Source organism: Sorex fumeus, unplaced genomic scaffold (assembly GCF_029834395.1).
Source record: "Sorex fumeus unplaced genomic scaffold, SorFum_2.1 ptg000098l, whole genome shotgun sequence".
In the NCBI taxonomy this organism is placed as follows: domain Eukaryota; kingdom Metazoa; phylum Chordata; class Mammalia; order Eulipotyphla; family Soricidae; genus Sorex; species Sorex fumeus.
In genome coordinates this window covers 71,373,054-71,399,325 of record NW_026606155.1, presented here as the reverse complement: position 1 = coordinate 71,399,325, position 26,272 = coordinate 71,373,054, and the positions used below count along the sequence as shown (strand labels likewise).

General features: G+C 53.7%; 2 protein-coding genes across 2 annotated transcripts; both read left to right on the top strand.

The window, feature by feature from the left end:
• The first annotated feature begins 269 nt into the window (after positions 1–269).
• RNF31 (ring finger protein 31) lies at positions 270–16,359 on the top strand. Its single transcript, XM_056133810.1, has 21 exons — positions 270–628; positions 720–866; positions 1,027–1,182; positions 1,890–1,949; positions 2,048–2,123; positions 2,413–2,581; positions 4,098–4,485; positions 4,650–4,937; positions 5,162–5,410; positions 5,514–5,699; positions 5,818–6,024; positions 11,138–11,311; positions 11,395–11,493; positions 11,591–11,680; positions 13,059–13,173; positions 13,306–13,424; positions 13,666–13,779; positions 14,019–14,076; positions 15,507–15,603; positions 15,911–16,079; positions 16,198–16,359. Exons 1-21 carry the CDS (start codon positions 437–439, stop codon positions 16,249–16,251), a joined length of 3,207 nt encoding a protein of 1,068 aa, XP_055989785.1. The 5' UTR covers positions 270–436; the 3' UTR covers positions 16,252–16,359.
• Positions 16,360–17,192: 833 nt separating this feature from the next.
• Positions 17,193–24,288, top strand: IRF9 (interferon regulatory factor 9). The gene is made up of 9 exons (XM_056133815.1): positions 17,193–17,358; positions 17,766–17,958; positions 18,893–19,076; positions 19,293–19,423; positions 19,690–19,777; positions 19,886–19,957; positions 20,884–21,282; positions 21,626–21,741; positions 21,824–24,288. The coding sequence occupies exons 1-9, from the start codon at positions 17,312–17,314 to the stop codon at positions 21,893–21,895; spliced, it is 1,302 nt and encodes a 433-aa protein (XP_055989790.1). The 5' UTR covers positions 17,193–17,311; the 3' UTR covers positions 21,896–24,288.
• The last annotated feature ends 1,984 nt before the right edge of the window (positions 24,289–26,272 follow it).

Genomic DNA, 26,272 nt, shown 5'->3' with positions numbered 1-26,272 from the left:
AGGGAAAGAAGGTAACCCCGGGTCTGGGACTCTCCGGAAAGAGGCGAAATCAGTGAGAAAGGCTGGCGGAGAGGAACGCGAGCTCAGCCTTCGAGCCGAAATTCTCTGGGGGCGGGGCGAGAGGACATTCCTCATGATCATTGGATAGAAGCCCCGTTGGCCACACCCCTAACCTCAGACCCCTCCCACACCGCCCTTAGCCCCGCCCCTTCCCCTGAAAGCTGGTCGCCGTCCCGCCCTTCAGCCCAGCACTTCCTGTTCTCGGTTACCCCTGGCGTGGGGCCCGCGGCCGGAGAATGACCGTGGCCTGAGTGACCCTGGGGGTCTGCATCGGCTGAGTCCAGCCGGAGAGGCGGATACCAGGCAGGGGCGGGCAGGCCACGCGTTGCCGGGTCCGGGGGGGCCCGGCGGGGCCGGGACGGACTGCGGGAGCACGATGCCCGGGCAGGAGGAGGACAGGGCCTTCCTGGCGGCCCGCGAGCAGCTGGCGAGCGCCCTGAGGAGGGATTCCGGGCAGGCCTTCAGCCAGGAGCAGCTCCGGCCGCTGCTGGACCCGTCTGTACCGCTGGCCGCCCGCTACCTGCACCTGGACGCCGCGCGCCTGATCCGCAGCAACGCTCACGGGGAGGTGCGACCCGCCTGGACTCGGGAGGGGCGGAGGGCCCGAGACGGGGCGGGGCTCATGGGGTTTTTTTTTTCGGCTCTCTGGTTGCTCGCAGCCCCAAAACTACCTCAGCACCCTCTCCACCGCCCTGAACATCCTGGAGAAGTACGGCCGCAACCTCCTGAGCCCGCAGCGGCCGCGGTACTGGCGTGGGGTCAAGTTTAACAATCCGGTCTTCCGCAGCACGGTGGATGCGGTGCAGGTGAAGGCCCGGGGCTCCTCGGAGAAGAAGTGGACACGAGCTGGGCTGCGGGTGGGCTGGGAAGGGCCGAAGGCATAACTGAGTGGGATGGGGTGTGTCCCCTACCCCCGGCCTTGGGAGGGGATCTGCCCACTGCTGACAGGTTGTGCATGTGTGGCAGGGGGGCCGGGATGTTCTGCGACTCTATGGCTACACCGAGGAGCAGCTAGACGGCCTGAGCTTCCCGGAGGAACAGAAGGAGCCCAATGAGCACCGAGTGGCCGCAGTTACTCTGGAAGTGCTGCTGCTCAGAACCGAGCTCAGCCTGCTGCTACAGGTGAGCTGTCTCCAGTCCTGAGGTCCTCAGGACCCTCCAGTGGGGCCGGAGAGATAAGACCGAGGACGGGGCACTTGCTTTGTTCCATCTCCAGCACCAGCCTCTGCCAGGAATGATCCCTGAGAGGCAGAGCTGGGTATCCAAAACCAAAACCAAAACAAATGAGGAATGTGGAGCCCAGTCTAACTCCAAAGCCAGTTTGGCTTGCTAGAAAAACAGTATAACAGGTAATGCTTTTGCCTTGTACATCCGGTGTTCCACTCACAGAACCACATATGATCTCCCAAGGACAGCCAGGTGAGTCCCCGAAACCAAAATACAGAAGGACTGGAGAGAGAGTGTTTCCCTTGCTTGCAGCTGACCAGGGTTCAATATCTAGTACTCCCTATGATCTCCCCAAGCCCTGCCAGTAAGCCCTGAGTGTCATCCAAACACAAAATAAAAACAGAGCAAGTTTGGGTTCCCCTACTCTGTCCCTGAATCATGGGCAAAGCCCCTTAGTCACTATGGAACTTCTCATCCAATTTTCTCTGTAAGCATTCTGTTAGGGGAGCAAGGCTTGTGGTGCTCAGGGGACTATATGGGATGCCAGGGATTGAATCCGGGTCGGCCACATGCAAGGCATATGCCCTACCTGCAGTGCTGCCACTCAGGCCCCAAGAAGGTAGTGTTCTAAGGCTCAATGGGAATTTTCATCTTGTTGACAGGATGCTAAGCTAAGACAGCAAGTACTGGAGCAGCTGCTGAAAGACAACACTGAAGACGATGTAAGAAAGGCAGAAAAGGGGAACTGGGGAGCAAAGGGGACTGGAATGGGGTCTCTGTCCCCACACCCGTGCCCATGCACTGCCCTTCCCCCCCGCAGGTACTACAGCTCTCAGAGTTTGCACCACTGCTGAAAGAGATGGCACCTGGTGCCCTCTCTGGCCCCGCTGTCCCAGGTAAGCCTGGCCCAGTGCTGGCTGGACAGTGGCAGTTGACCAAACCGGTAAAGAGCTGGTGCCCTCTTCTGGCTGTCTTCTTGGTTATCAATCTTTCTCTTTTCCTTGGTGTTGAGCATCGAGCCCAGGGCCTCACATCCACTCGAAACCTGTGCTTTACCACTGAACTCTTACCTTTATTAACAGATTGAAATTGTCTCCTGGGATCCAATGTTGAACAGTATTCTGTGATTTTGTCTCCTTCCACAACAGATTCGAATGTAAGATGTTCTTTTTTCTCTTCTCTAAGGCCCCACTCCTGGCCCCTGCTTCCTCTGCGGTTCTGCCCCAGGCACACTGTACTGCTCAGCCTGTAAACACACCCTGTGCCCAGCTTGTGATCGCCTCTTCCATGGCCACCCGTCCCGTGCCCTCCACCACCGCCAGACCCTGCATGGGCCCCCCCAGCTGACTCCCAAGTAAGAGGCCTTTTCTTCTAAGTTCAAGTGAAATTGAGACAACATTCAACAGCTTAAGAATCCACTCTGGGGCTGGAGCAATAGCACAGCGGGTAGGGCGTTTGCCTTGCATGCTGCCAATCCCAGTTCGATTCCCAGCATCCAATGGTCCCCTGAGCACCACCAGGGGTAATTCCTGAGTGCAGAGCCAGGAGTAACCCCTGTGCATCACCAGGTGTGATCCAAAAAGAAAAAAATAAGAATCGACTCTGTGCTAGACTGTGTGCTGAAGACTGTCTCGTTGAGAACAAGCAGACAGGAGATCATATATATATATATATATATATATATATATAGCAAGCAAGTAGCTGAGTACTTGTATGGTTGGGACTGGAAAGATAGTAATGGGGTTAAGACATTTGCCTTGCATGCAGCCAACTCCAATTTGAATCCCCAAGTACTGCATAGGGTCCCTGAACACAAGAGCCATTAGATATATGTGCCAGATACTGCCCCTCCCACCAAAAAAAAAATTGTATTTTGTGCAGATCCGGAGGAGGAAGATGCAGCCTAGTCTGAAGGATCTGCTCAGTCATTGATACTGGCTTATCATATCAAGGCTACTTGCCATCAAGTTGGCAGTACCTTAAACACCAGTACTGGGTCAGGCCCTGTGTGAGGGATATCTGCCAGGAAGATAAGAACTTTACTTATTTATTTGCTTTTTGGGTCATTCCCAGACGTTGCTCAGGGGTTACTTCTGGATCTGCACTCAGGAATTACTCCTGGCAGTACTCGAGATACCATATGGGATGCCAGAGATCGAACCTGGGTCGACCACATACAAAGCAAATGCCCTACCTGCTATACTCTGGCCCAAGAACTTTTTTTTTAATTAGTTAATTTGGGGGCTACATCCAGTGATGCTCAGGGCTTACTCCTGGCTCTGCACTCAGAAATTACTACTGGTGGTACTCAGGGGACTGTATGGGTTGCTGGGGATTGAACCCAGGTTGGCCACGTGCAAGACAAGCACCCTACCCACTGTACTATTGCTCTAGCTCTGAGAGATAGGAATTTTAAAGTACCCTTCAGTGTTGAACAGGCTGGATACAGGAAGATACCAAAGAGAACATGAACAGAAAGGCCCAAATCACGTGTGTCACACAAGGAAAGAGGCATGTGTCAGGCAGCAGCCCCATTGCCTCAGCGGGACTTCCCTGTCTTGCTTATACACACATATGTTTGCGCATGTGCGCGCGCGCGCACACACACACACACACACACATTTATTTATTTATTTTGTTTTTGGGGTCATACTCAGCGATGCTCAGGGGTTACTCCTGGCACTGCACTCAGGAATTACTCCTGGCATTGTTTGGGCAAACCATATGGGATGCTGAGAATCGAACCCGGGTGGCCGCATGCAAGGCAAACGCCCTACCTACTGTTCTATTGCTCCAGCCCCCTATTTCTTTTTTTCAGGAGGGCTGATGGTCCATCTCACGTACCCATCTTGTCTGCTTTTCCATGACAGTTTACCAGCCTCCGCTCCATCTCAGCCTCAGCTGACGTCCCTGCCGGCCCTGGGAAATGGTTCTGTTTCTTCCCCTGATCCTGCAAGCACACGTCTGCCATGGCAGTGTGCCGCCTGCACAATGATAAATGGACCCCGGGCAGTGCTCTGTGCGGCCTGTAACCGGCCCAGAGCCTGTAAGGGGTTGGGCTCAGGGACTGACGGGTCCCAAGTTGCTGGGGGTCAGGAACCTGAGCTGGCCCGGGGTAACTGGGCCTGCCAGAGCTGCACCTTCGAGAATGAGGCGGCCGCTGTCCTGTGTGCCGTCTGCGAGCGACCTCGACTGGCTCAGCCTCCTAGCTTGGTGGCAGACACCCCAGACGCTGACATTCGCCTACAGCCCCTTCAGGTAACCTGTTCCTGACTGTCCCAGCTCTTTGCCTGCTCCTGTTGCCTCTGCTTTCTCTCCCCCTATTGGCCTTCAGTTCCCTGGAGCTCCCCTTAAACGTCCTCTCATTGCCTCAGAGTCCCGGCCCCCTTTTCACGGGGTCATTTTTTCTGCCTTTCTAGCAGGGGAATACGTTGCTCTCCTCTGCCCAGACTCATTTCTGGTACTGCAGTCACTGTACCTTCTGCAACTCGGGCCCTGGCTGGGTGTGTGCGGCGTGCTACCGGACCAGCGACCCCATCCCAGTCCAGCACGCCCCCCGGCCCCATGCCAGATCTTTGGACGAGGGCCTCCATGAGCCAGGACTTCCACGACGCCTCAGTGCCCCCCTGCCCAGTTCTGGTGGGGACTCTGAGAAACAGCGCCAGGACAAGATGCGGGAGGAAGGTCGCCAGCTTGTGATGAAGATCCGGGTGAGGATGGGGCCCTAGGTGAGGTGGGACCGGTGGGCGAAGGGAGAAGCTGCCAGAGATTAATATAAGTTCTTGGCAAACTTAACGCTATTGGGTGTGCTCGCTCACTCGCTCTCTGGGAACAGTTCCCAAGTGGCAGGTGTCCTGCTGTGACTGCGTGGGGCCCAAACGCAGCGTGAATGGCCTGGCTGGTGACACTGTGTCCCGGTTGGACTGTGCCTTAGGAAGGGGAAGCTGCAGGTGCCTGCCCAGAGGAAGTCTTCTCGGCCCTGCAGTACTCCGGGACCGAGGTGCCCTTGCAGTGGCTGCGCTCAGAGCTGCCCTACGTGCTGGAGATGGTGGCCGAGCTGGCTGCGCAGCAGGACCCGGGGCTGGGAGCCTTTTCCTGTCAGGAAGCCCGGAAGGCCTGGCTGGATCGGCACGGCAATCTCGACGAAGCTGTGGAGGAGTGTGTGAGGGCTCGGCGCAGAAAGGTACCCACTGTGCTGGGGCGGGGTGGAGGGCTGCAGGGCTTGGCCGTACCGGCTCTCCTTTCCTTACCTGTCACCTGTCACTCCTCCCGACCCTCCCCTGCAGGTGAAGGAGCTGCAGGCCCTGGGCTTTGGGCCTGAGGAGGGCTCTCTGCAGGCATTATTCCAGCACGGAGGCGATGTGGCCCGCGCCCTGACGGAGCTGCAGCGCCAGCGCCTAGAGCCCTTCCACCAGCGCCTCTGGGATAGTGGCCCTGAGCCCACCCCCTCGTGGGATGGGCCTGATAAGCAGGTGCTGGGAGGGCCGAATGACCACCTGAAGGGGCAGAGGACAGCCCGGGAGGCTTCGGGGCTGGATCCCGCGGGGTCTGATGACTGCTGCTTTGCCTCCCCTCTTGAACCACATGCAGAGCCTTGTCAGGCGGCTCCTGGCGGTCCATGCCCTCCCCAGCTGGGGCCGGGCAGAGCTGGCGCTGTCACTACTGCAAGAGACACCCAGGAACTATGAGCTGGGGGATGTGGTGGAGGCCGTGAGACACAGCCAGGACCGGGCCTTTCTGCGCCGCTTGCTTGCCCAGGAGTGTGCTGTGTGTGGCTGGACCCTGCCCCGCAACCGGGTGAGCTCACCGGGAGGCCTGCTTTAGGGTGACTGTTCTCTTTGCACTGCACCCCAACCCTGCCCACTCCACCCACCTCTGCTCTCTTTTGCTCTGTAGTTGTCCATGTGCTCCCAAAGGGATCTGAAAGCAAAGACAGATTGACAACCCCCGCCCCAACTTCTTTAAAGTTCTGTTATGTGGACAGGGACCCTCTGCTCAGTGGAGAGCACTGAGGCCTTGGATATGTGATGCCCTGGGTTTGATCCCTGATAGCTGTATAGTTGTGTTGTGGTAGAGGGTGTGTGTGTGTGTGTGTGTGTGTGTGTGTGTGTGTGTGTGTGTGTGTGTGTTCTATTATGGAAAAATTCCAATATCTGTGACAGACTTTCTCCTTCACCCTCTCCACATTATTTATTCACCACCAATCTCCAATGTTGGGAGGGGTGGATTTGGGGGCCACAACTTTGCTAGAGGGCTTCTCCCTGAGGGGACCGTGAAGTACCAGGGATTGAACATAGGCCTCCTACATGCAGGGTATGTGCTCCAGCTCTTCATGCTATCCCCTGGCCTGACCATGACTCTCTAATGTTCTAATCAGATATCCAGCTGTTAGGAATGAGCCCCTTTTGTTTCTATTTTTTTTTTTATCTTTTCCCCTTTTTGGGTCACACCTGACAATGCACAGGGGTTACTCCTGGCTCTGCACTCAGGAATTACTCCTGGCGGTGCTTCCCCGAGGACCATATGGGATGCGGGGGTCGAACCCGGGTTGGCTCTGTGCAATGCAAATGCTTTCCCACTGTACTATCACTCCAGCCCCGAGTCCCTTTTGTTTGTGTTACCTTTCACACTTGGCCAGATGTGGCAGCTCTTTAGCCAAATACTGTCCAGTTTACTCAGACTGGTTCTATATACTTTTTGGTTTTATACTTTTTATTTTAATTCTTTTGTTATTCTTTTGTTTTAGCCACAGCTGGTAATTACTCGGGTTATTTCTAGTTTGGCGTTCAGGGCTCATTCCTGGCAGTGCTTGAGGGAACAGATGTTGGCTGAAGAGTTAGGACAGTGGGTAGGCCACTCCTTACTCGTGGTCGTCCTGGTTCGATCCCTGATATCCTATATGGTTCCCTGAGTCTTCCAGGAATAATTCCTGAGCACAGAGCCAGGAGTAAGTCTCGAGCACTGCCAGGAGTTGTCCAAACAAAACAAAAGTATGCAAAATGTGGGGCCAGAGAGATAGTGCAGTGGTAGGGCATTTTGTCTTGCACACAGCTGACCTGGGTTTGATTTGTGGCATCCCTGAGTCCCACCAAGAGTTATTCCTGCGTGCAGAGCTAGGAATAACCCCTGAGCATTATCAGGTGTGCCCCCCCCAAAAAAATAGAAGTACGCAAAGCGTACACTGCATCCCAAACTATCTTTCTGGCTGTCCCTTTTTAGAAATTGTTCGAGCCGGGGCCGGAGTGATAGCACAGCGGGTAGGGCGTTTGTCTTGCATGCGGCCGACTGGGTTCGATCCCCAGCATCCCATATGGTCCCCCAAGTATTGCCAGGAGTAATTCCTGAGTGCAGAGCCAGGAGTGAGCCCTGAGCTTCGCTGGGTGTGACCCAAAAAAGGAAAAAAAAAAATTGTTGGAGCCATTCTCAGAAGCTATTCTTGGATGTCATTCCTGGTGGTGATCAGGAGACAATGCAGTGCTAGGGACCAAATATGACCTGCGTGCAAAGTATGTGCTCTAGGAAACAGAGAGAAAATAAAGTGAGTAGGGCATTTGCCTTGCACATGACTTACCTGGATTCAGTCCTCAGCACCCATATGATCCCTCAAATCCTGCCAGGAGTAATTCCTGAGTGTAGGATAACATTGTTTTGTCCTTCCTCGGGTAGCTTATGTTTATCGGGTCACACCCATTCCAGGGCACTGAACTTGTTTATAAGTTAATATTGCCTTTCTCCTTTCCTTATGTCTTTTGAATAGTTTACCTTAAAGCAATGTCCTTTCTGTATGGACACAGGAAGACAGTTAATATCATGCTTTGTAACTTGGGAGTTGATTGACTCCAAATAATATTTACTCCTGGGCATCTGCTTTCTTGATTCAGTTGCCCTTAATTCCTAGCACCCCAAAGGCAGGGTCCCAACGAGGGACTGAATGGATCCAGGGCAAGCTGTGAGCTACCCTGGCATGAAAATGGGCCAGGCCAAAGCACCACGATACTCAACTATAAGTTGAGGGCATGCTCATGGACAAATGCTGGCATGATCCAAAAGCAGTAACGACGAGACTAGGATCCTGCTGGGGCTAGGAAGACTAACCTGGCCTGAAGGACTGTGGAATATATAGTGAGATGTCCTCAGAACCAAACTGTGAATTTATGTCCCTTACCATGCTCATACAGAATGACTTTGCTAGAAATATTAGAAATAGATTTATCACAACTATTTAAGTAGATTACTAACTGAGGGAAGAACACACCCTTGTTGGGATCCCACCCTTGAACGGATGTCCTAGTAATCTGGAGTAATCTCTTTAGATGAGGTTGTTTTTCTTTTTTTTTTTTTTTTTTTTGCTTTTTTGGGTCACACCCGGCGATGCACAGGGGTTACTCCTGTCTCTGCACTCAGGAGTTACTCCTGGCGGTGCTCAGGGGACCACATGGGATGCTGAGAATTGAATCCGGGCTAATGCCCTACCTGCTCTCTAGTCCCTCTTACATGAGATTTTATCCTTGAGTTAATCTCCTGGAGGAGTGGTCTTACCTCTCTTTGTTGATTTGCTAATGTTCAACCCACCTTTATGTCACCGCCTTATGTGATTGTGATTGCTATATAAACTAAGACTGTAGGCTTGGGCCAGAGAGAGATCCAGAGTCAGAGCGAGAGGGGCTCAAGCTTGAGAGAGAGAGAACAGCCGTCCTGATCCAGGCCACACACAGGGCTCAAGAGCACCAAACACGGGTGATGAGACAGCCATCCAGAGAGCCCACACAACCTTCAGCGTGCTAAGATTTTACACCTGAGGACACAGCCAGGAGTAAATCCTGAACACCCCTGGGTATGACCCCTGCCGCCCCCCCCCTCCCCCCCCCCCCCCACACACACACACATTCACAGCCAAAAAAAAAAAGTTATGAAAATATCAGAGTCCTGTGTGTATCTCACATGCCTTCATCTGGGCTGGAGAGATAGATAGCTCAGTGGGTTAAGTACATGCTTTGCATGCAGAAGACCCAGGTTCAATTCCCAGAACCACCTGGTCACCTGAGCACTACTGGGGACCACACACAGAGCCTTATGTGCACCAACAGTCAAACCATTGCAAGCAAAACAAAAGAAGACACAGGGCCAGAGAGATAGTACAAGTGGGTAGGGCGTTTGCGCTCACGCAGCAGACCCAAGTTTGATCCCCGGGCACACCATGTGGTCCCCTGAGCACCTCTAGTTGTGGCTCAAAAACCAAAAAAACAAAACAAAACAAGGCAACTACCACAAAACACATATTCTCACCCAATGGTAACACCTTATATAATTACAGGCAGTGTCCAGATTGAGTCACAGACATTGGTACAATGTTAGTGAAACTGCAGAGTTGTGCCGTTCACATGTGGGGGTGTATGTATGATTCCGTGCAGTTTCATCCCAGGTGTGGATTCTGTGTTACCACATCCAGATGTCTCATACTCAGCATGGAACCTTAAGTGCTCCCTCCTTATCATCACCACTTCCCCTCATCCCACTCCTGTAACCATTGTTCTGTTCTCCATCTCTGGAGCTTTTGTTTGTTTTTTGGGTCACACCGGGCAGTGCTCAGGGCTCATTCCTGTCTCTATGCTCAGGGATCATGCCTGATGAGACTGGGGGACCGTTTGGGCTGCCAAGTCTGAAGTCAGGTCAGCCACATGCAAGGCAGATGCCCTACCTGCTGTACTATGTTTCCAGCTCGTGTCTCTGGAGTTTTTTTTATTTGTGGGGGCTTTGAACTGAATCTGCACTCACAAAATTCTTTTTCTTCTCCTCCCTCTTAGATTACCAGTAAGACTGCTGCGCATGTATTTGATTGTTAGCAATTTGCTGGGTAGGAATATATTAGAGACCTATGAAAATTTTAGGATGTCATTCACAGAATTTCTAATCTTGGATATAATTTTTTGAGGGGGATGTTGGGCTATATCCAGTAGTGCTTGGAGGCGGGTGGGGGGTGTCTAGCTGTTCTGGCTCTTTATTTGGAGTCACTCCCAGCAGTGACCAGGGAACCATGTGTGCTGGGGGTTGAACTGGTGTTGCTGTAACCGCTGTACTATCTCTTCAATGCTGAATATCGTGGTATTATTTAAATGAAGGAGTAAAGTGCAGATACTGTCAGGGGTTTTAGATCTCACAGTGTTGTCATATTTCTCCACCTGTTGTCAAATATTTACATTGCCTGCCTGACTTGTTGGCATTTATTTATTTATTTTTAGGTTTTTGGGGGTCACACCCGATGATTTTCTTTTTTTTTTTTTTTTGCTTTTTGGGTCACACCTGGCGATGCACAGGGGTTACTCCTCGCTCTGCACTCAGGAATCATTCCTGGCGGTGCTCAGGGGACCTTATGGGATGCTGGGAATCGAACCTGGGTTGGCCGCGTGCAAAGCAAACGCCCTACCTGCTGTGCTATCTCTCCAGCCCCACACCTGATGATTTTCAAGGGTTCTTCTTGACTCTGTGCTCAGGAATCACTCTTGACAAGCTCGAGAGACCATGTGGGATGCTGGGGATCTAACTGGGGTTGAATATGTACAAGGCAAATACCTTTACCCTCTTTACTATCACTCCGGCCCCCAACATTATTTATTATTTTTTCATTTAATGTTTGGTTTTGGGGCCACACCTGGTGGTGCTGGGAGCTTATTCCTGGCTTTGTGCTCAGGGTTCACTCCTGGCAGTTCTTGGGGGACCGTTATGGGATATGAGGGATCAAACCTGGGTTGGATGAATGCAAGGCAAATGCCCTGTCCACTGTACTCCCACTCTGGCCCAGTAAGGTCACTGTTGTCAATGAAACCTTGGTTTCCCAGTGGACACCTCTGCTCTTGCCCTTACCTGGCGGGCAGCTGTGACCGCTCACCCCTCCTATGGCCTGGCCCCCTAGATGCAGGCCCTGACTTCCTGTGAGTGCACCATCTGCCCTGACTGCTTTCGCCAGCACTTTACCATCGCCTTGAAGGAGAAGCACATCACAGACATGGTGTGCCCCGCCTGTGGCCGTCCCGACCTCACCGATGACACACAGTTGCTCAGCTACTTCTCCACCCTGGACATTCAGGTACTGCAGTCTCTAAGAACTCGGGGTGCCCTGGGCTTTGCATAGGAGCCCCCGCCCACCCACCGCTTCTGGCCCATCCTCAGCTTCGGGACAGTCTCGAGCCAGACGCGTATGCACTGTTCCACAAGAAGCTGACCGAGGGAGTGCTCATGCGGGACCCCAAGTTCTTGTGGTGTGCCCAGGTCAGTGGCCTGCCTAGGGGAGCTGGCTGGAAGGGTGAGGTGGTGCCTGGGTAGGCCTCTAACAGCTTGTGTCTTTGCCCATCCCCCCCACCCCCAGTGCTCTTTTGGCTTCATATACGAGCGGGAGCAGCTGGAGGCTACGTGTCCCCAGTGTCGCCAGACCTTCTGTGTGCGCTGTAAACGCCAGGTGAGCCCAGTCCGAAGTGCTGGCTGAGCTGCCGTGCTAGCCAGAGAACAGAACAGATGAGCACCCCAGGGTCCAGGAGCAGTCAGGGAAACAGACCTAGGAGGGCAAGGGGAGAGGTGGGGAGAGGGCGGAGGGAGGGAGGACACAGGCGTAGGTGCTGAGCCCAAGCAGGGAGATGAGGAGTCAGGGAATGTGCCTGCTTAGGCAAGACCAGGCAGCTGTTCTCTAAAACGGTTTAATTTAAACTCAGGCCTGAAAGTTAACAAGGAGCAGCTTTGCAAAGAGTATTCAGGATAGAAAGAGCAGCAGATGGAAAGACCAAAGTCAGAAGTATGGCGTGGCGAGAGTGCAGGCGGTCGGAGGAACTAGCAGCCAGGTCGGGAGAGGCCTGGGGCCAAGTGAGGAAGGTATTTGCCTTTTATCCTAACAGCGAAGCCAAGCCACGGGTGATGGCACGATCTCACCTGCCCCTGGCAATGCTTCCTAAGGCTCGGGCTGTAGCTCCGTGGTAGCGTGCCCCCACCCCCTGCATGTGTGCAGCCCTGGGTATCATCCCCTGCTTACGATCCATCATATTAGTCCGATACCCCGAAGTCGCATCTGCACTAGAAAACACAATAATACAGAGACCAGAAGTTGGTACCCTACTGCCAAACCGCAAAACTAGAACACTCCTGGAGCTGCCTCATTTAGGCTTTCTATGTTTGTTTCTGTTTGTTCGTTTTTGTTTTGGGGGCCGCACTCAGTGATGCTCAGGGCTTACTCCTGGCTCTGCATTCAGGGATCACTCTGGTGGGCTCTGGGGACCATATGGGATGCCAGGGATGTCAGCTATGTGCAAGGCAAACACCCTATCTGATGTACTGTCTCTCTGGCCCCCTCTGGTTTTGTTTTGGGGCTGTGCCCGGTGGTGCTTGGGAACTGCTCCCCAGTATACTCTAGGATGTTCAGGGGACCACTTGGTGCTAGGGATGGAAGCAGGATGCATGCAAAGCCTGTGCTCTGCCCACTGAGCCATCTCCCTGGCCCCAACTTGCACTTTCGAAGGCCGTTTATCAGCAAGGCCCAGAATAGCCATATGGGGCAGGGAGTGGAGGCAGAGGCACAGCAGCCATGACTCGGGGTGAGAGGGATGGTCATAGTTGGGGTGAAAGGAAGAAAACAGCACAAAGCGAGGCTTTGTGGGGGCAAAACCCAAGACTTGCTGGCGAACATCTGAAACGAGGACATGACAGGACCAAGACTGGCCTCCCAGTTTGGAAATGCATAAATAGTGTCTGGTCATGACATGAGCCATGAGCCCCGGGTAGGAGTGGAGGGGCTAGCAAGGAGGGCCCGGGCGGGGACTCCCTCGCGAAACCTTGCTTCCTCCGGCCAGTGGGAAGAGCAACACCGGGGCCGGAGCTGCGAGGACTTTCAGAACTGGAAACGCAACAACGACCCGGAGTACCAGGCCCAGGGGCTGGCGATGTATCTTCAGGAAAATGGCATCGGTAAGGCTGTCCCTGGAGGCCTGTTGGCCCCCGAGGCCAGCACCGCCAGCAGCCAGGGGTGCTCCGGTGCTCTCCCCTGAAGCCTAGAGGAGGAGCAGCATGGCCTGGCCCTGACCCGCTTGTCCCCCACAGACTGTCCCAAGTGCAAGTTCTCGTATGCACTGGCCCGAGGAGGCTGCATGCATTTCCACTGCACCCAGTGCCGCTACCAGTTCTGCAGTGGCTGCTACAATGCCTTTTACGCCAAGAACGTGAGCCCGGAAGTGGGGATGGGAGGAGGGGGGAGTGCCCCTTTCTCCCGTGGGAGGGGACCGCCCAGTGGAAGAGGACGGGGGCCATCGCTGTGAAGCACCTCCATCTCCTCTCCCTCTCTGCTTGCTCCAAACTCCCACCCCTCAATGTACCCCTCCCACAGGGGTGCCCAAGAGGGAGGCCAGGGCTCCCCCCTCGACACAGTCTCCAACTCCCCTCTCCCCCACTGGGTCCCGCCAGAAATGCCCAGACCCGAGCTGCAGGGTTAAGAAGTCCCTGCACGGCCACCACCCCCGAGACTGCCTCTTCTACTTGCGCGACTGGACGGCTCTCCGGCTCCAGAAGCTGCTACAGGTGTGGGGGAGGGAGGCGGGGGCAGCCCCACTAACTGTGTGGCAGGTTGCCCAGGTGGGGGGCCAGGGCCAGCGTGGCCAGAAGGGAGGGGCTGTGCATGGAGCCATGGGGAGACACAGGGTCTGATTTCTCGGGGTGCCTGACGCCTCTCTCTCTCTCTCCTTTCCTCCTTCTGTCTCTCTGTCAATCTCTGTCCCTGTCCCTGTCTCTGTCTGTCTGTCTGTCTGTCTCTCTCGCAGGACAACGATGTCTTATTCAACACAGAACCCCCCGCTGGTGCCCGGGCTGTCCCTGGAGGTGAGTGAAGGAGAAGGGGAGGCTGGGGGTCAGATCACGGCTCAGGCCCATCCTATGCTTACTTGTGTGTGTGTGTGTGTTGCTTAGTGGGGGAGTCACCCTGGGCCTTGTTTTTCACTTTGATCAGTGGGGGCCGGCCAGGGGTCGAGCTCAGCGGGACAGCACTGGCCTGGCATGTGGTTGTCCCTGGCCTTGATCCCTAGCACCACACACACAAAATAAAATAAAACAGGGCAATGTCCACTTTGCTGCTAGCTATTTTTTTATGTTTTTGTTTTGGGACCACGACCTGGTGCCCAGGACTTACTCCTGGCTCTGCACTCAGGGATCACTCCTGGTGGGTGTGGGGGACTGAACCCAGGTCGGTTGCAAGCAAGGCAAGTGCCCTGCCCACTATTCTATGTCTCTGGTCCCGCAGCTAGTATTTTACATAGGGCCCCAACAAGGCCCCACCACCTCCCTACTGATTTCTTTCTCTCAACTCCACATGACTCATTAGTGAACTTGGCGAGCGTTTAACAAGGCTGCTAGTGCACTTTTGGTTTCCAGGAGGGCAACAGAAAGGCGTTATATACATATGAACCCTGTCTCTCCCATGTCTTACCATTTAGGTCAGAGGTTCCCATACGGCCATTTAAAGCAAAACAAAACAAAGCAAAAAACTCAGCACCGGGCAATAGCACAGCGGGTAGGGCATTTGCTTTGCATGTGGCTAACCTCAGGTTCGATTCCCAGCATCCCATATGGTCCCCTGAGCACCGCCAGGGGTAATTCCTGAGTGCAGAGCCAGGAATAACCCCTGTGCATCGCCGGGTGTGAACCAAAAAGAAAAAAAAAAAACAGCACCCACCATAAATCTACCTTCTTAAAGCACATGAGCAGATTGCGTCCCCTAACTGCACCCGAGGTTACTACCACCCCCTAGATTGTTTAGTGCTCCAGCAAGAGGGCAGGCAGTATTGCCCACTTAGAGAAGCTGAGTTTCAGATCAACAAACCTTCACAGAACGGCCAGAGCTAGATCCCAACCCTGAGTGCTGTCTCCTAGGGCCCGTGGAGGGACTCAGCAGGTTGTAGTCTGAGTACATGCTCTGCATGCAAGAGGCCTGGGGTCGATCCCCAGCACCGCATGATCCTCCCAGCACCACCAGGAGTGATCCTCCAGCACTGAGCCAGGAGGGTGTGACCGAAAGGCCAGAACAATAAAAACAGATTTAAAAAAGCAAGAGAGGATGTGATTCTGGCTCCACCGGCAGCCTAAGTAAAAATTGGCCCAGCCAGATCTCTGCCTCTGCCGGGCCAGGTATTTGAGCCCGCAGGGTCTCCTATCCTCAGGTCTCACCCGGATTCTGTGTGTACCTCCTGACGGGATTTCCTGGGTTCTGTGCTCTGGGGCCGTCTCCAACTAGGGCTCCCTTCCTTCCCCCTTAGGTGGCTGCCGAGTGATGGAGCAGAAAGAGGTTCCCAACGGGTTCCGGGATGAAGCTTGTGGCAAGGAGACTCCAGCTGGCCATGCTGGCCTCTGCCAGTGAGTGCCAGGCAGGACACGTGGGGCCCAGTGTTGGGGAGGAGTGGAGGGATGGAGTGGGTAAGCTGGGCAGTTGCGGATCTCGGATCTCAGCGAGTAGGAATGGGGAGTGGGGGCGGGGTCCTCTGGACAAGGGCTCTGAGTCATCGCAGGCCCCATGGACAGGCTGGGAGGCCCATGGGTGCAGGAGGCCAGGCGAGGGGTGTCACTGTGGCTTTCTGGAGCGTGTGGTGCTTGGCCCGGTGCTGGGAGCACATGTTCCCTCTCAGCCTCACAGAAGGGGTGTTGCATGCTCTCCTTTGCCCAGGGCACACTACAAGGAGTACCTTGTGAGCCTCATCAATGCCCACTCCCTGGACCCAGCCACCCTCTATGAGGTGGAGGAGCTGGAGACGGCCGTGGAGCGCTACCTGCACGCGCGCCCCCAGCCACTGCCCGGCGAGGATGCCCCCAACTACCACGCCCGCTTGTTACAGGTGAGGGCCCTCCCCTCCCCCACCCCCAGCTGTACCTGGGACCCCACATCCCAGGTCTCTCCTGTCTGCTTTTGAACTCCAGGCTTCCAGTCTCATCTTCTTTCTGTCTCCTCTGCAGAAGCTGAAAGAAGAAGTACCCCTGGGACAGAGTATCCCCCGCCGGAGGAAGTAGTCGAGGGAAGGGGCTGCTGGTCCCAGGCCCGGCTCTGCAGGACTCACTTGCACACCAATAAAGAGGCCTCTCCTTGCCCACGCTTCTCGGTGGTCCTTCTTCCTAATCCCACCGTGGAGGGTTGCGGGGGCGGGCATCGGGGAAAGAGGGGTGAACAGAACTGTGCCCAAAAGACCTCCACAGCCCACCGCCTGACCTTCCTTAGGCTCCGGCCCCGGCAGGAACCGGCCTCCAGGGAGGGCCCTAGAGAAATCTGCCCCCTGCCTGGGCATCCCGCCCTGCCCTGGGCCTTCCTCCTCTCCTCCGAGTCCGCGAGTATCGGCGGCCCCTGCTAGGTACGACGAGCAGGCCCTGGTGGGCAGCACCGGTGCCTCCCGGGGCAAGCGGCAGCCGGATGCCGGATGCCGGAGGCGCTGTTCTGAGCTCAGAGAGGGAGGGACCCGGACGCCCGGGAGCTGCTGCCCCCTGCCGGCCGCCGGCCGCCCTGCGGCTCGGACCACGTGATTTCTGGGAAAGGCCCTCCCGGGAGCAGAACTGAAACTTCCGAAGCTTGATGCAGGAGCCTGGGGGCGGAGCGTCGGGGAGTGCCCAGGGCGAGCGAAGCCCAGGGCAGTGTCGTCGGCCTTGGGACAGCCTGCCCCAGCGCGGCTCAGGTAAGAGGTGTCCAAGCTGCGTGTCAGCCGGACCGAGGGGAATGCGGGGGGGGGGGGGGGTTCCCGGGGATCCCTTTGCCAAGCTAGCTGAGCCTGGGGAGGGACCGGCCAGGGCCCCGGCCCAGGACAAGAAGGCGGCTGCACTTTCACCCCTCTGCAAAAGACCCTGTTTGTTTTCTGGTTTCGGTGGACCTGCCCACTTGTGCAGATCCGCCTCTGCCACACCTACCTACCCACGGGCCTGGCGAGGGGGGAGGGAGGTCAAAGGGCAGGTTGTGTGTATGTATGTGTGTGTATGTGTGTGTGTGTGTGTGTGTGAAGGGGGTTAACCAGGCACCTGCGGAGCAGACACGCCACCCACCGTCTCTGCAGACAGACCCTTGCCACTCGACGGGTCTTTGCCAGGAATGGACCTACAGGGGAAGCCTCTTTTTGATGGCCCATGGGTGAAAAGGTTCAGCCTTTTATTTATTTCCCAATCCCCTACTCCCATTGTGTACTGCTGGGAATAATGATACCGAGGGTCTCACACCTGCAGGGAAGCCAGCTCTGCCGCTAAACCCCCTCCCCTCTACCCCCAGATTCCTGTAAAGTTTCCCTCCTAGGACTAAAACCTGCAGGTTCCTGCCCGGTTGGGTTTGAACCCCCCAAACTGTGGGCCATCATCAAGGAATGTCTTGTAATGTCATGGCTGGCGATGGGCAGAGGGAGCCCTGCCGCTGCCACCGCAGACAATTCCGAGAGGGTCTAGAGGCCAAAGATGGAGGGCAGCTCCAGGGACCCTTGCCAGTATCTGAGACCCATAGCCAGGGCCTCCCTCAGCCAGTTCCGTCCTGCTTATGCTGCTGCTCTTTCCCCCAGGATGCCTTCCGCCCGGGGGCGGGGACGGGGCCGCAGCACCCGAAAGCTCCGCAACTGGGTGGTGGAGCAGGTGGAGAGCGGGAAGTTCCCAGGGGTGTGCTGGGAAGATGCAGAGAAGACCATGTTCCGGATCCCCTGGAAGCATGCGGGGAAGCAGGACTTCCGGGAAGACCAGGATGCCGCCTTCTTCAAGGTGAGAGGATTTGGAGAGTGCAGAGTGAGGGGTGGCTGTCCACGGGCTCCCTGTCCTCAAGGGGTTTGGATGAAGGGGAGGGAGATTAGGGTCTGAGGAGAGACAGCTCTGAGCCAAGCAGACGCATGCAGGAGCCTACCTGGGTTCCATCTCCAACGCGATGGTGGTCCCCCAGCACCAAGCTGGGTGTGGCCCCCAAACGTGGAAAACAAAAGAGGAGCCAGAGTTGGCCAGAGAGATAGTACAGTGGGTAAGACACTCACCTTGCATGCAGCTGACCCAGATTTGAACCTGACACCACTTATGGTCCCCTGAGCCCTGCCCACAGTGACCCCTGAGTGTAGAGCCAGGAGTAAGTCCTAAGAACCCATGTGTGTGACTCAAAAAAAATTTTTTTTAAAAGAGGGACAGAGAGGGGCCAGAGTGATAGTACAGCGGGTAGGGCGTTTGCCTTACACGCGGCCAACCTGGGTTCGATCCCTGGCATCCCATATGGTCCCAAGCACCACCAAGAGTAATTCCTGAGTGCAGAGTCAGGAGTAACCCTTGAGCATCGCTGGGTGTGATCCAAAAAAAGGATAGAGATTGTACATGGGCTAAGGAATTTGTATTGTATGTGACCAACTCTGGGTTGAACCTGGCACCACAGGGAACCCAAGTACCACAGGGAGCCACCCCTGAGCACTGCCAAGTATAGCTCATGTCCCTTCCACACACACACACACACACACACACACCTAAAAAGAAAAAGAAAGAGATTGGGAGGGTAGAAGCATCTAGTAATTGTCCGAGCCCAGTGCACAACATCTGGATTTCAGGGTGGCTCCCACAGTGCATAAACCATGCACTGCTCAGACCTCATGGCTTTCAGGCTGGTCTGATGGAGGGTGTGTAAGGGCTGGAGCACTGTCTCTTCCCTACTTCTGTCTCCTAGGCCTGGGCGATCTTCAAGGGAAAGCACAAGGAGGGAGAAACAGAAGGCCCCGCTATCTGGAAGACCCGCCTACGCTGTGCCCTCAACAAGAGCCCCGAATTTGAAGAGGTGCCTGGTCGGAACCAGCTGGATGGGGCTGAGCCCTACAAGGTGTATCGGCTGCTGCCACAAGGAACCGTCCCTGGTGAGAGTCCCCTGCCCAGCCACTCCTAGCGCTCGCTGACAGGGAGGAGGGTTGGGGAAGCTGGACCTTTGGGGAAAGGCAGCTTCCTGCCTCACCTCTCAGGCACAGTCCGATCCTGGGAAACCCAGGTGCCCCCAGCCACCCTTCTGTTTCTTCCTGTCTGCACCCACGTGTACAGCACTGATATTCCTCTCCTGCTCCACAACATTCCCACAGCCCCATCAGGAACCCAGAAACCCCCCGTCAAGCGACGCCACAGTTCTGTGTTGCCGGACAGAGAGGACGAGCCGGGTGTCATGAAGAGCTGCACCCTCGGTCTGCCCTCACTTCAGGAGCCCCTCAAAAATGTAAGCACGGAGGGCTGGAGCCATAGCACAACAGATAGGGTGTTTGCCTTGCACGTGGCCAACCCAGGTTTGATCTTCAGCATCCCATATGGTCGCCTGAGCACTGCCAGGACTTATTTCTGAGTGCAGGGCCAGGAGTAACCCCTGAACATCACCAGGTGTGACCCCAAAATGCAAAAAAAAAAAAAAGAAATGTAAGCACTAGGTGGGCCCACAGTATGGCAGGCCCCAGGTGGGAGACTGCCAGTAATAGACACTGTTTTCAGCAGCTGGAGGCCAGCGGGATAGCAGGTGGTTCCACTGCTAGCAGCAGCAGCAGCAGCAGCAGCCCCAGCAACTCTGAGCCGCAGGAAGGTACCTCCTCCCCTCCTCCCCTTCTCCCCTCCTCCCCTCCTTTGGCATTGCGCCCCACGCCGGCTCCTCAGCAACACTTCATGACCCATGCCTCTGCCCGCCCTGCAGGTGCAGACCCAGCTGATGGCCTTCTGCAGGGGGAAGAGCCCTCCACAGACCTGCTGCTCTGTCTACCCTCAGGTACCTGGTTCTGACTCGGCCCTGCTCTCTGTCCCCACCAGCTGCTTCTGGTGGCTATTCTTGCTTTATGTTATGTGTCAGGGCTGGCGAGGGACTGGCCCAGTAGCAGAGGCCCCAGTTTCTAGGCAGGGTACCACTTCTCGACACTTTGGTTCTTGGAAACCCACTTGCAGGATTTGCAGGATGCTGATTTCTTTGGATTCAGCAGGCACCTGAGCGGAAGGAGCTTCTTTCTTGTAAGATGCAAGATGCTGAGCTTTCAGCCCTGAAGTGTCTGTGAGAGTTGGGTACAGGCTCCTCTGTCCGAGTGGTGGGAAGACTGAACAGGAGCCCCCGGGCCGAGCGGGAGAGAGCATTTGCTAACCGCAGAAATACGGGTCCAGGGGCTAATGCACTTGCTTGGCACACAGCCGACCTGGGTTCGATTCCCAGTATCCTCTATGATCCCCTGAGCACTGCCCCTGAGCACCGCTATGAGCGCAGAGCCAGGAGTAATCTCTGAGCATTGCCAGGTGTGACCCCCAAACCAAAACAAAACATAAAGGAAATGCAGGGCCAGAGAGATTGGGCTGCCAGTAAGGTGCTTCCCTTGCAAACCCCAGATCCGGGTTCAATCCCAGGCACCACATAGAGGTCTCTCAGTTCAGAGCCAGGAGTAAGCTCTAAGCACCACAGGGTGTGTCCCCAAAAACAATAAGAAAGGAATGCGGGGCTAGAGCACTAGTACCAGGATAAAGGTGTTTGCATGGTACCAACCCCATTTTAACCCCAAGCTTCACATATGGCCCTCTACTGCACTGCCAATTATGACCCAAACCCCACCCCTAACCCCCCCCAAAAAAAGCAATGCATTGCTCTCCAGCCCTCCCCTCCCCTTCCTCATCAGCAAAGTAAGCTTTGCTCAGAGTCTTCCTTTGCTTCCCCAGAGCTTTGTGCAGGTGAGGAGGCTACCTGGACATCGCGGAACTATCTTCGGTCTGCAGATTTCTCTCTGCTTCTCACCTTCATCTACGCTGGCCAGGTGGTGGGGGAGGCCCAGGTGCAGAGCCTGGACTGCCGCCTGGTGGCAGAGCCCTCCAGCTCCCATGGCGGCATGGCACAGGTGTTGTTCCCCAAGGCAGACCCGCTGGAGCCCACCCAGAACCTGCTGAACCAACTCAAGCGTGGGGTCATGGTGGCCAGCAATTCCCAGGGCCTCTTCGTTCAGAGCCTGTGCCCCATCCCCATCTCCTGGAACTCGCCCCAGGCCCCAGCGGGGCCAGGCCCACATCTGTTGCCCAGCAATAAGTTCGTGGAGCTCTTCCTAACCGAGAATTTCTGCAGAGGTGAGATGGCTCCCGCTGTGCATGGGAGTGCTCCCCCCTCCCCTCCCTTCCCCTCCCCCTCCCTCTACTTCTCCCCCTCCTCCACCACTGGTGACCCTGGGCTCAGCCCTGCAGCCTGGAGACATCCTATCCCCAGACCTTGGAAGATGAAGCGCAGGGGGCACTCTAGCACATGAGGAGGTGCACCCCCATATGTGCGCACAGACCCACTGTCCAGGTCAGCCGGCCATCAGCTATCACTGTCCTCCTCACTGCAGGCACCCTGAGGTGGCCCCTTGCTCCCACATGCCTGTAGCCTTCTCTCTGTTCCTTTCCGTCCCATCCTTGACCCTCTCTCTTTCAGACTTTGACATGTATCTCCTGGGCTTGGGTCCTGAACCCAAATTCCAAGTGACCCTAGACTTCTGGGAGGAGAGTCCTGACACCAGCCACTCCCTGCAGAGTCTCATCACGGTCCAGGTGAGTTAAAGGGGGGCTGCACCAGGCAGGGAATGGCTCTCGGGGGTCATGTCTACCCTTGCTGCCCCCCTCTCGCATGCAGATGGAGCAGGCCTACGCCCGACATTTGCTGAAAAAGATGGAGCTGAAGGAGCTTGTGGCCATTGTCTCCTAGGCAAAGGACCTGAGGGGCCTCCTTCCTCTTCCCTGCCCGCCTTGTTTCTGTTGAAAGCGACTTGTCCATGCTCTTGACCTTCCTCCTTGGAGATTGTCTGTGATGGTCATATCCTTAAACTCCCAGATACCCCGGCTGGTGGGCTACTCAAAGAAGAGTATTGCACCCTCTTTTTTTTTTCCTTGTTTTGGAGTTGTTAATAAATTCAAGAGGGGCTGGAGCAATAGCACAGCGGGTAGGGCATTTGCCTTGCACGTGGCCAACCTGGGTTTGATTCCCAGCATCCCATATGGTCCCCTGAGCACCACCAGGAATAATTCCTGAGTGCATGAACCAGGAGTAACCCCTGTGCATCGCCGGGTGTGATCCAAAAAGCAAAAAAATAAATAAATAAATAATAATAATAATAAAATAAATTCCAGAAGTAATAGGTCACATTTTAAAAGTCAGAACACAGGCATACTCCAGAGAGAGTATCTATTACCCTTTGTTTTAATTCTTTTTTTGTGTTTGGGTCACACCCAGCAGTGCTCAGGGCTTACTCCTGGCTCTGAACTCAAGGATCACTCCTGGAGAGGCTTCGGGGGACCTTGAAGGGGTGTCAGGGATCAAACAGGTCAGCTGTATGCAAGGCAACTGCCTTACTCTACTGTATCTCTCCAACACCCTTGTACTTCGTTTAAAGAAAAAAAATTTCTGAGGGACATATCAACAGTGTTTAGGGGCTGCTCCTAATTCTGTGCTTGGGGGTTGCTCCCAGCAGTGCTAGGGGAAGCATCTGGTAGTGAGGAACAAACTAGCCCTCCACCCCCCACCCCACTGAATTATCTCCCAGCCAGAATTTTATTCTTTAAAAAGTCTTTAAGGGGCTAGGGATGCAACTCAGTAAAGTTGTTGCCTTGCATGCATGAGACATGGGTGCAATACTCAAAAAAGAGGGGAAATTTTTTTTAATATATATATAAAATGTTGTTGAGATAATGCTTCCTTCCTTACATGTCTGAGGAATTGTGAGAGTTGAAATGGTATGGAATTCAAGAGACTTTTCCTTTTTCTTTGATAACCCTAACGGCAAGCACTTTATGCCTTCTTTTTTCCCTGAGGATTTCAAATAAAATTGTATTGAGAAAGAAATCAGCATGTGGTTTTTGGGGAGGAGAGATAGCAGGGGTGCCCCAGAGATAAGACAAAATAAACTTGACAGCTGAACCCTGGGTTTCTTCCTACTGACTCCCTCGGACACTCTCCTCACCTGCACCCTACAGGTTCTGGCCAGGAAGCCAGCTGGCTGGGAGGGATAAAGGACCTATCCCGCTATCCCCTCTGCACCAGGGAGAGGGAAGGTAGGGATCAGCTCCAAGCATCACACTGGAGAATCCAGCACCCGTAGTGCTTTGCTAGAGGGCTGTGGTTCAGGCCTTCCCAGCCAGCCTCGCTTGCACTCTGGGCTGGTGGTCTGAAATGAGCTGGTGACCTGGAGACTGACCTGCAACTCTGGGCCTGAACAAGGGACAGAATCAGGACAGCTGTGCCTTCCTTGGTGGGCAGACAGAACTCATGCCCCCTGTAGGGCCATCCTCAATGGACTTCGTCACTGTGCTACAGCCCCAACAGAAGACAATCTGACCAAGACCGCCTGGCAGCTGACCAAGCCAAGCCAACAATGTCTGCTGAAGTTGGAATTCTTCCAGTCGACTGACACTCTTTTCTCGCTGAATTAATTTTGCTAACAAACTGGAAGTTCTTTTGTTCTGTTTTGGGACCACAAACCTGACAATGCTCAGGGCTTATTTCCTGATCCTGCACTCACGAATCATTCCTGGCAGTGTGAAATTCTGATTGTAACTTCAGATGGAAAATTCTGTGTGTGTGCATGTGTGTGATATATTATCTCATTATCTCATTCTTACTTTGGACAACCTGGCAGGCTACCGAATATAACCTGCCCACATGGCAGAGTCTGGCAAACTCCCCGTGGTGTACCCAATATGCCAAATACCAATAATAATGATAGGTCTTATTCTCCTAACCCTGAAAGAGCCTTGAATATGGCACTTTTTAAAATCTCAGGGCTAGGATGAAGGAGATGTTACTGGTGCCTGCTTGAGGCAATCAATGAACAACAGGATGATTATGATCGTGATGTGTGTATATATATATATATATATATAGAGAGAGAGAGAGAGAGGAGAGATTTTGGGTCAAACCCACACACATGAAGCTTGTCTCCTATTGCTGAACCTTGAGTACCTGCAAATTTCCTCGACAAATATTACTGAGCTAAGTGCCAGGCACTAGTAGAAAAAAAATGAGATTCCTAATCTCAAAAGCAATATGTGTTGAAGAAGAAATTAAAAAGACAGTTCAGCTGCAGGAGTGATCCCTGAGCTCAGGGCCAGGAGTAAGCCCTGGGCATAGCTGAGTATTGTCAAACAAATAAAATAAAACAAAAAGTGAGTTTGTGTTTGTCTTTTTGACCACGTCTGATTGTGCTCAGAGAACTACAAAATATGGTACTAGGGCTTGAACTAGGGTCAGGTAGGAGTGCAAGACAAGCACCTTATCCACTGCACTATTTTTTCGTTTTCAAAAGTGAGACTTATTTATTTATTTAGTTGGTTGGTGTTTGTGGACCACACTCAGAGGTGCTCAGGGGTTAACTTCTTACTCTGAAATCAGGAATTACTCTGACAGGTCTCAGGGGGACCATATGGGATGCTGGGGATCCAACCTAGGTTGGCTATGTGCAAGGCAGGGGCCCTATCCACTGGTACTATCTCTCCTGTCTCTCAAGAGTGAGTTTTAAAACAGGCAAAAGTGTGGAGTTCAAGCCCAATAGGAGCGATAGCACAGCGGTAGGGTGTTTGCCTTGCACGCAGCCAACATGGCCAACCCGAGTTCGATTCCTCCGCCCCTCTCGGAGAGTCCCGCAAGCTACCGAGAGTATCTCGCCCGCACGGCAGAGCCTGGCAAGCTACCTGTGATGTATTCGATATGCCAAACACAGTAACAAAACATCTCATGATGGAGACGTTACTGGGCATCAAGCAAATCGATGAACAATGGGAGGACAGTGTGGACAGTGTAATCAATGACTGAATAAATAGCAGTAGTCCTATATTTAAAAAAAAAAAAAACAGGCAGAAGCATGAACTAGAACTTGGAGAGCAAGGCCATTCTAAACAGGCAGAAGCATGAAGTAGAGCCAGGAGGGCAAGGGCATTCTAGGACAACAAAATGATGGTGCAAAGGCAGGGGACAAGGGACAGCAGTCACAACCATACAGCTTCATTTTACACAAAGAATTTTTTTTTCCTTTGGGGAGGTGGGTGCAATGCGGCAGGGGATGAGTTCAACAGGCTGAGTGCATGTTGTACATAGTGGAGGGGCCACAGGTTTGATCTCTTGCATGTTAATGTCCCCCAAGCAACCCCATAGCCCCTGAGCCACGCTGGGTGCGGCCCCCAAATACGCAAGAACTTTTTTTTTCTTTTTTTTCTTTTATAAAGTAGTTCACAATATTTGATTACATTTAATATTTGAACACCAATCTCACCACCATTATACCTTCCCACTCCATATTTTGGATGTTTCCATCCTGAGCTCCAACTCCTGCCCCAAGACAGAACCGAAATAATTTATTTTGTATTGTTATAAAAAAAAACTGCTGAAAATACTACAAAAAAATTTTGTTAGAGGAAAGAGTGTGAAGATTGTTGTGTTTCATCCAGGGGTCATGAAACCCTTCTATAAGAGATCACTAAACATGTTAAAGGTTGAACCTTGTGTGCATATATATATATATATATATATATACACACACACACACACACACATATATATATATATATATTGTCTGTAGCACTGTCCTCCCATTGTTCATTGATTTGCTCGAGCGGGCACCAGTAACTTCTCCATTGTGAGACTTGTTAATGTTTTTGGCATATCAAATAAGTCATGGGTAGCTTGCCAGGCTTTGCCTTGTGTACGGTATACTCTCGGTACCTTGCCCGGCTCTCTGAGAGGGACAGAGAAATCGACCCCAGGTCGGCCGCGTGCAAGGCAAATGCCCTACCCACTGTGCTATTGCTCCAGCCTATATATATATATAGAGAGAGAGAGAGAGAGAGAATGCAGCAATGGTTGTTCAAAGTACTGGAGCACATGCTTTGCTTGTTAGGGGCCTAAGTTTCATACCTAGCACTATATGATCCTCCAAGAACCACCAATAAACAAGACTAAGGCTAGGGATGTAGTGCAGGCAGGGTGCGCTCCATATGGTCTCCTGAGCCCCACCAGGAGTAATCACCGAGCACTGCCTGGTATGGATCAAAAATAAAAAACAAGAGTGAAAGGATAAGAGTGTAAAAAAAATTT

Excerpts from the sequence above, each read along its gene's own strand:
- RNF31 (XM_056133810.1), top strand. The coding sequence starts at position 437 with ATGCCCGGGCAGGAGGAGGACAGGGCCTTCCTGGCGGCCCGCGAGCAG. Across the intron at positions 4,938-5,161 it reads AGCTTGTGATGAAGATCCGG|GAAGGGGAAGCTGCAGGTGC; the intron begins GTGAGGATGGGG and ends ACTGTGCCTTAG. Across the intron at positions 5,700-5,817 it reads GGGATGGGCCTGATAAGCAG|AGCCTTGTCAGGCGGCTCCT; the intron begins GTGCTGGGAGGG and ends AACCACATGCAG.
- IRF9 (XM_056133815.1), top strand. The coding sequence starts at position 17,312 with ATGGACCTACAGGGGAAGCCTCTTTTTGATGGCCCATGGGTGAAAAG. Across the intron at positions 19,424-19,689 it reads TTCAGGAGCCCCTCAAAAAT|CAGCTGGAGGCCAGCGGGAT; the intron begins GTAAGCACGGAG and ends CACTGTTTTCAG. Across the intron at positions 21,283-21,625 it reads AACCGAGAATTTCTGCAGAG|ACTTTGACATGTATCTCCTG; the intron begins GTGAGATGGCTC and ends TCTCTCTTTCAG.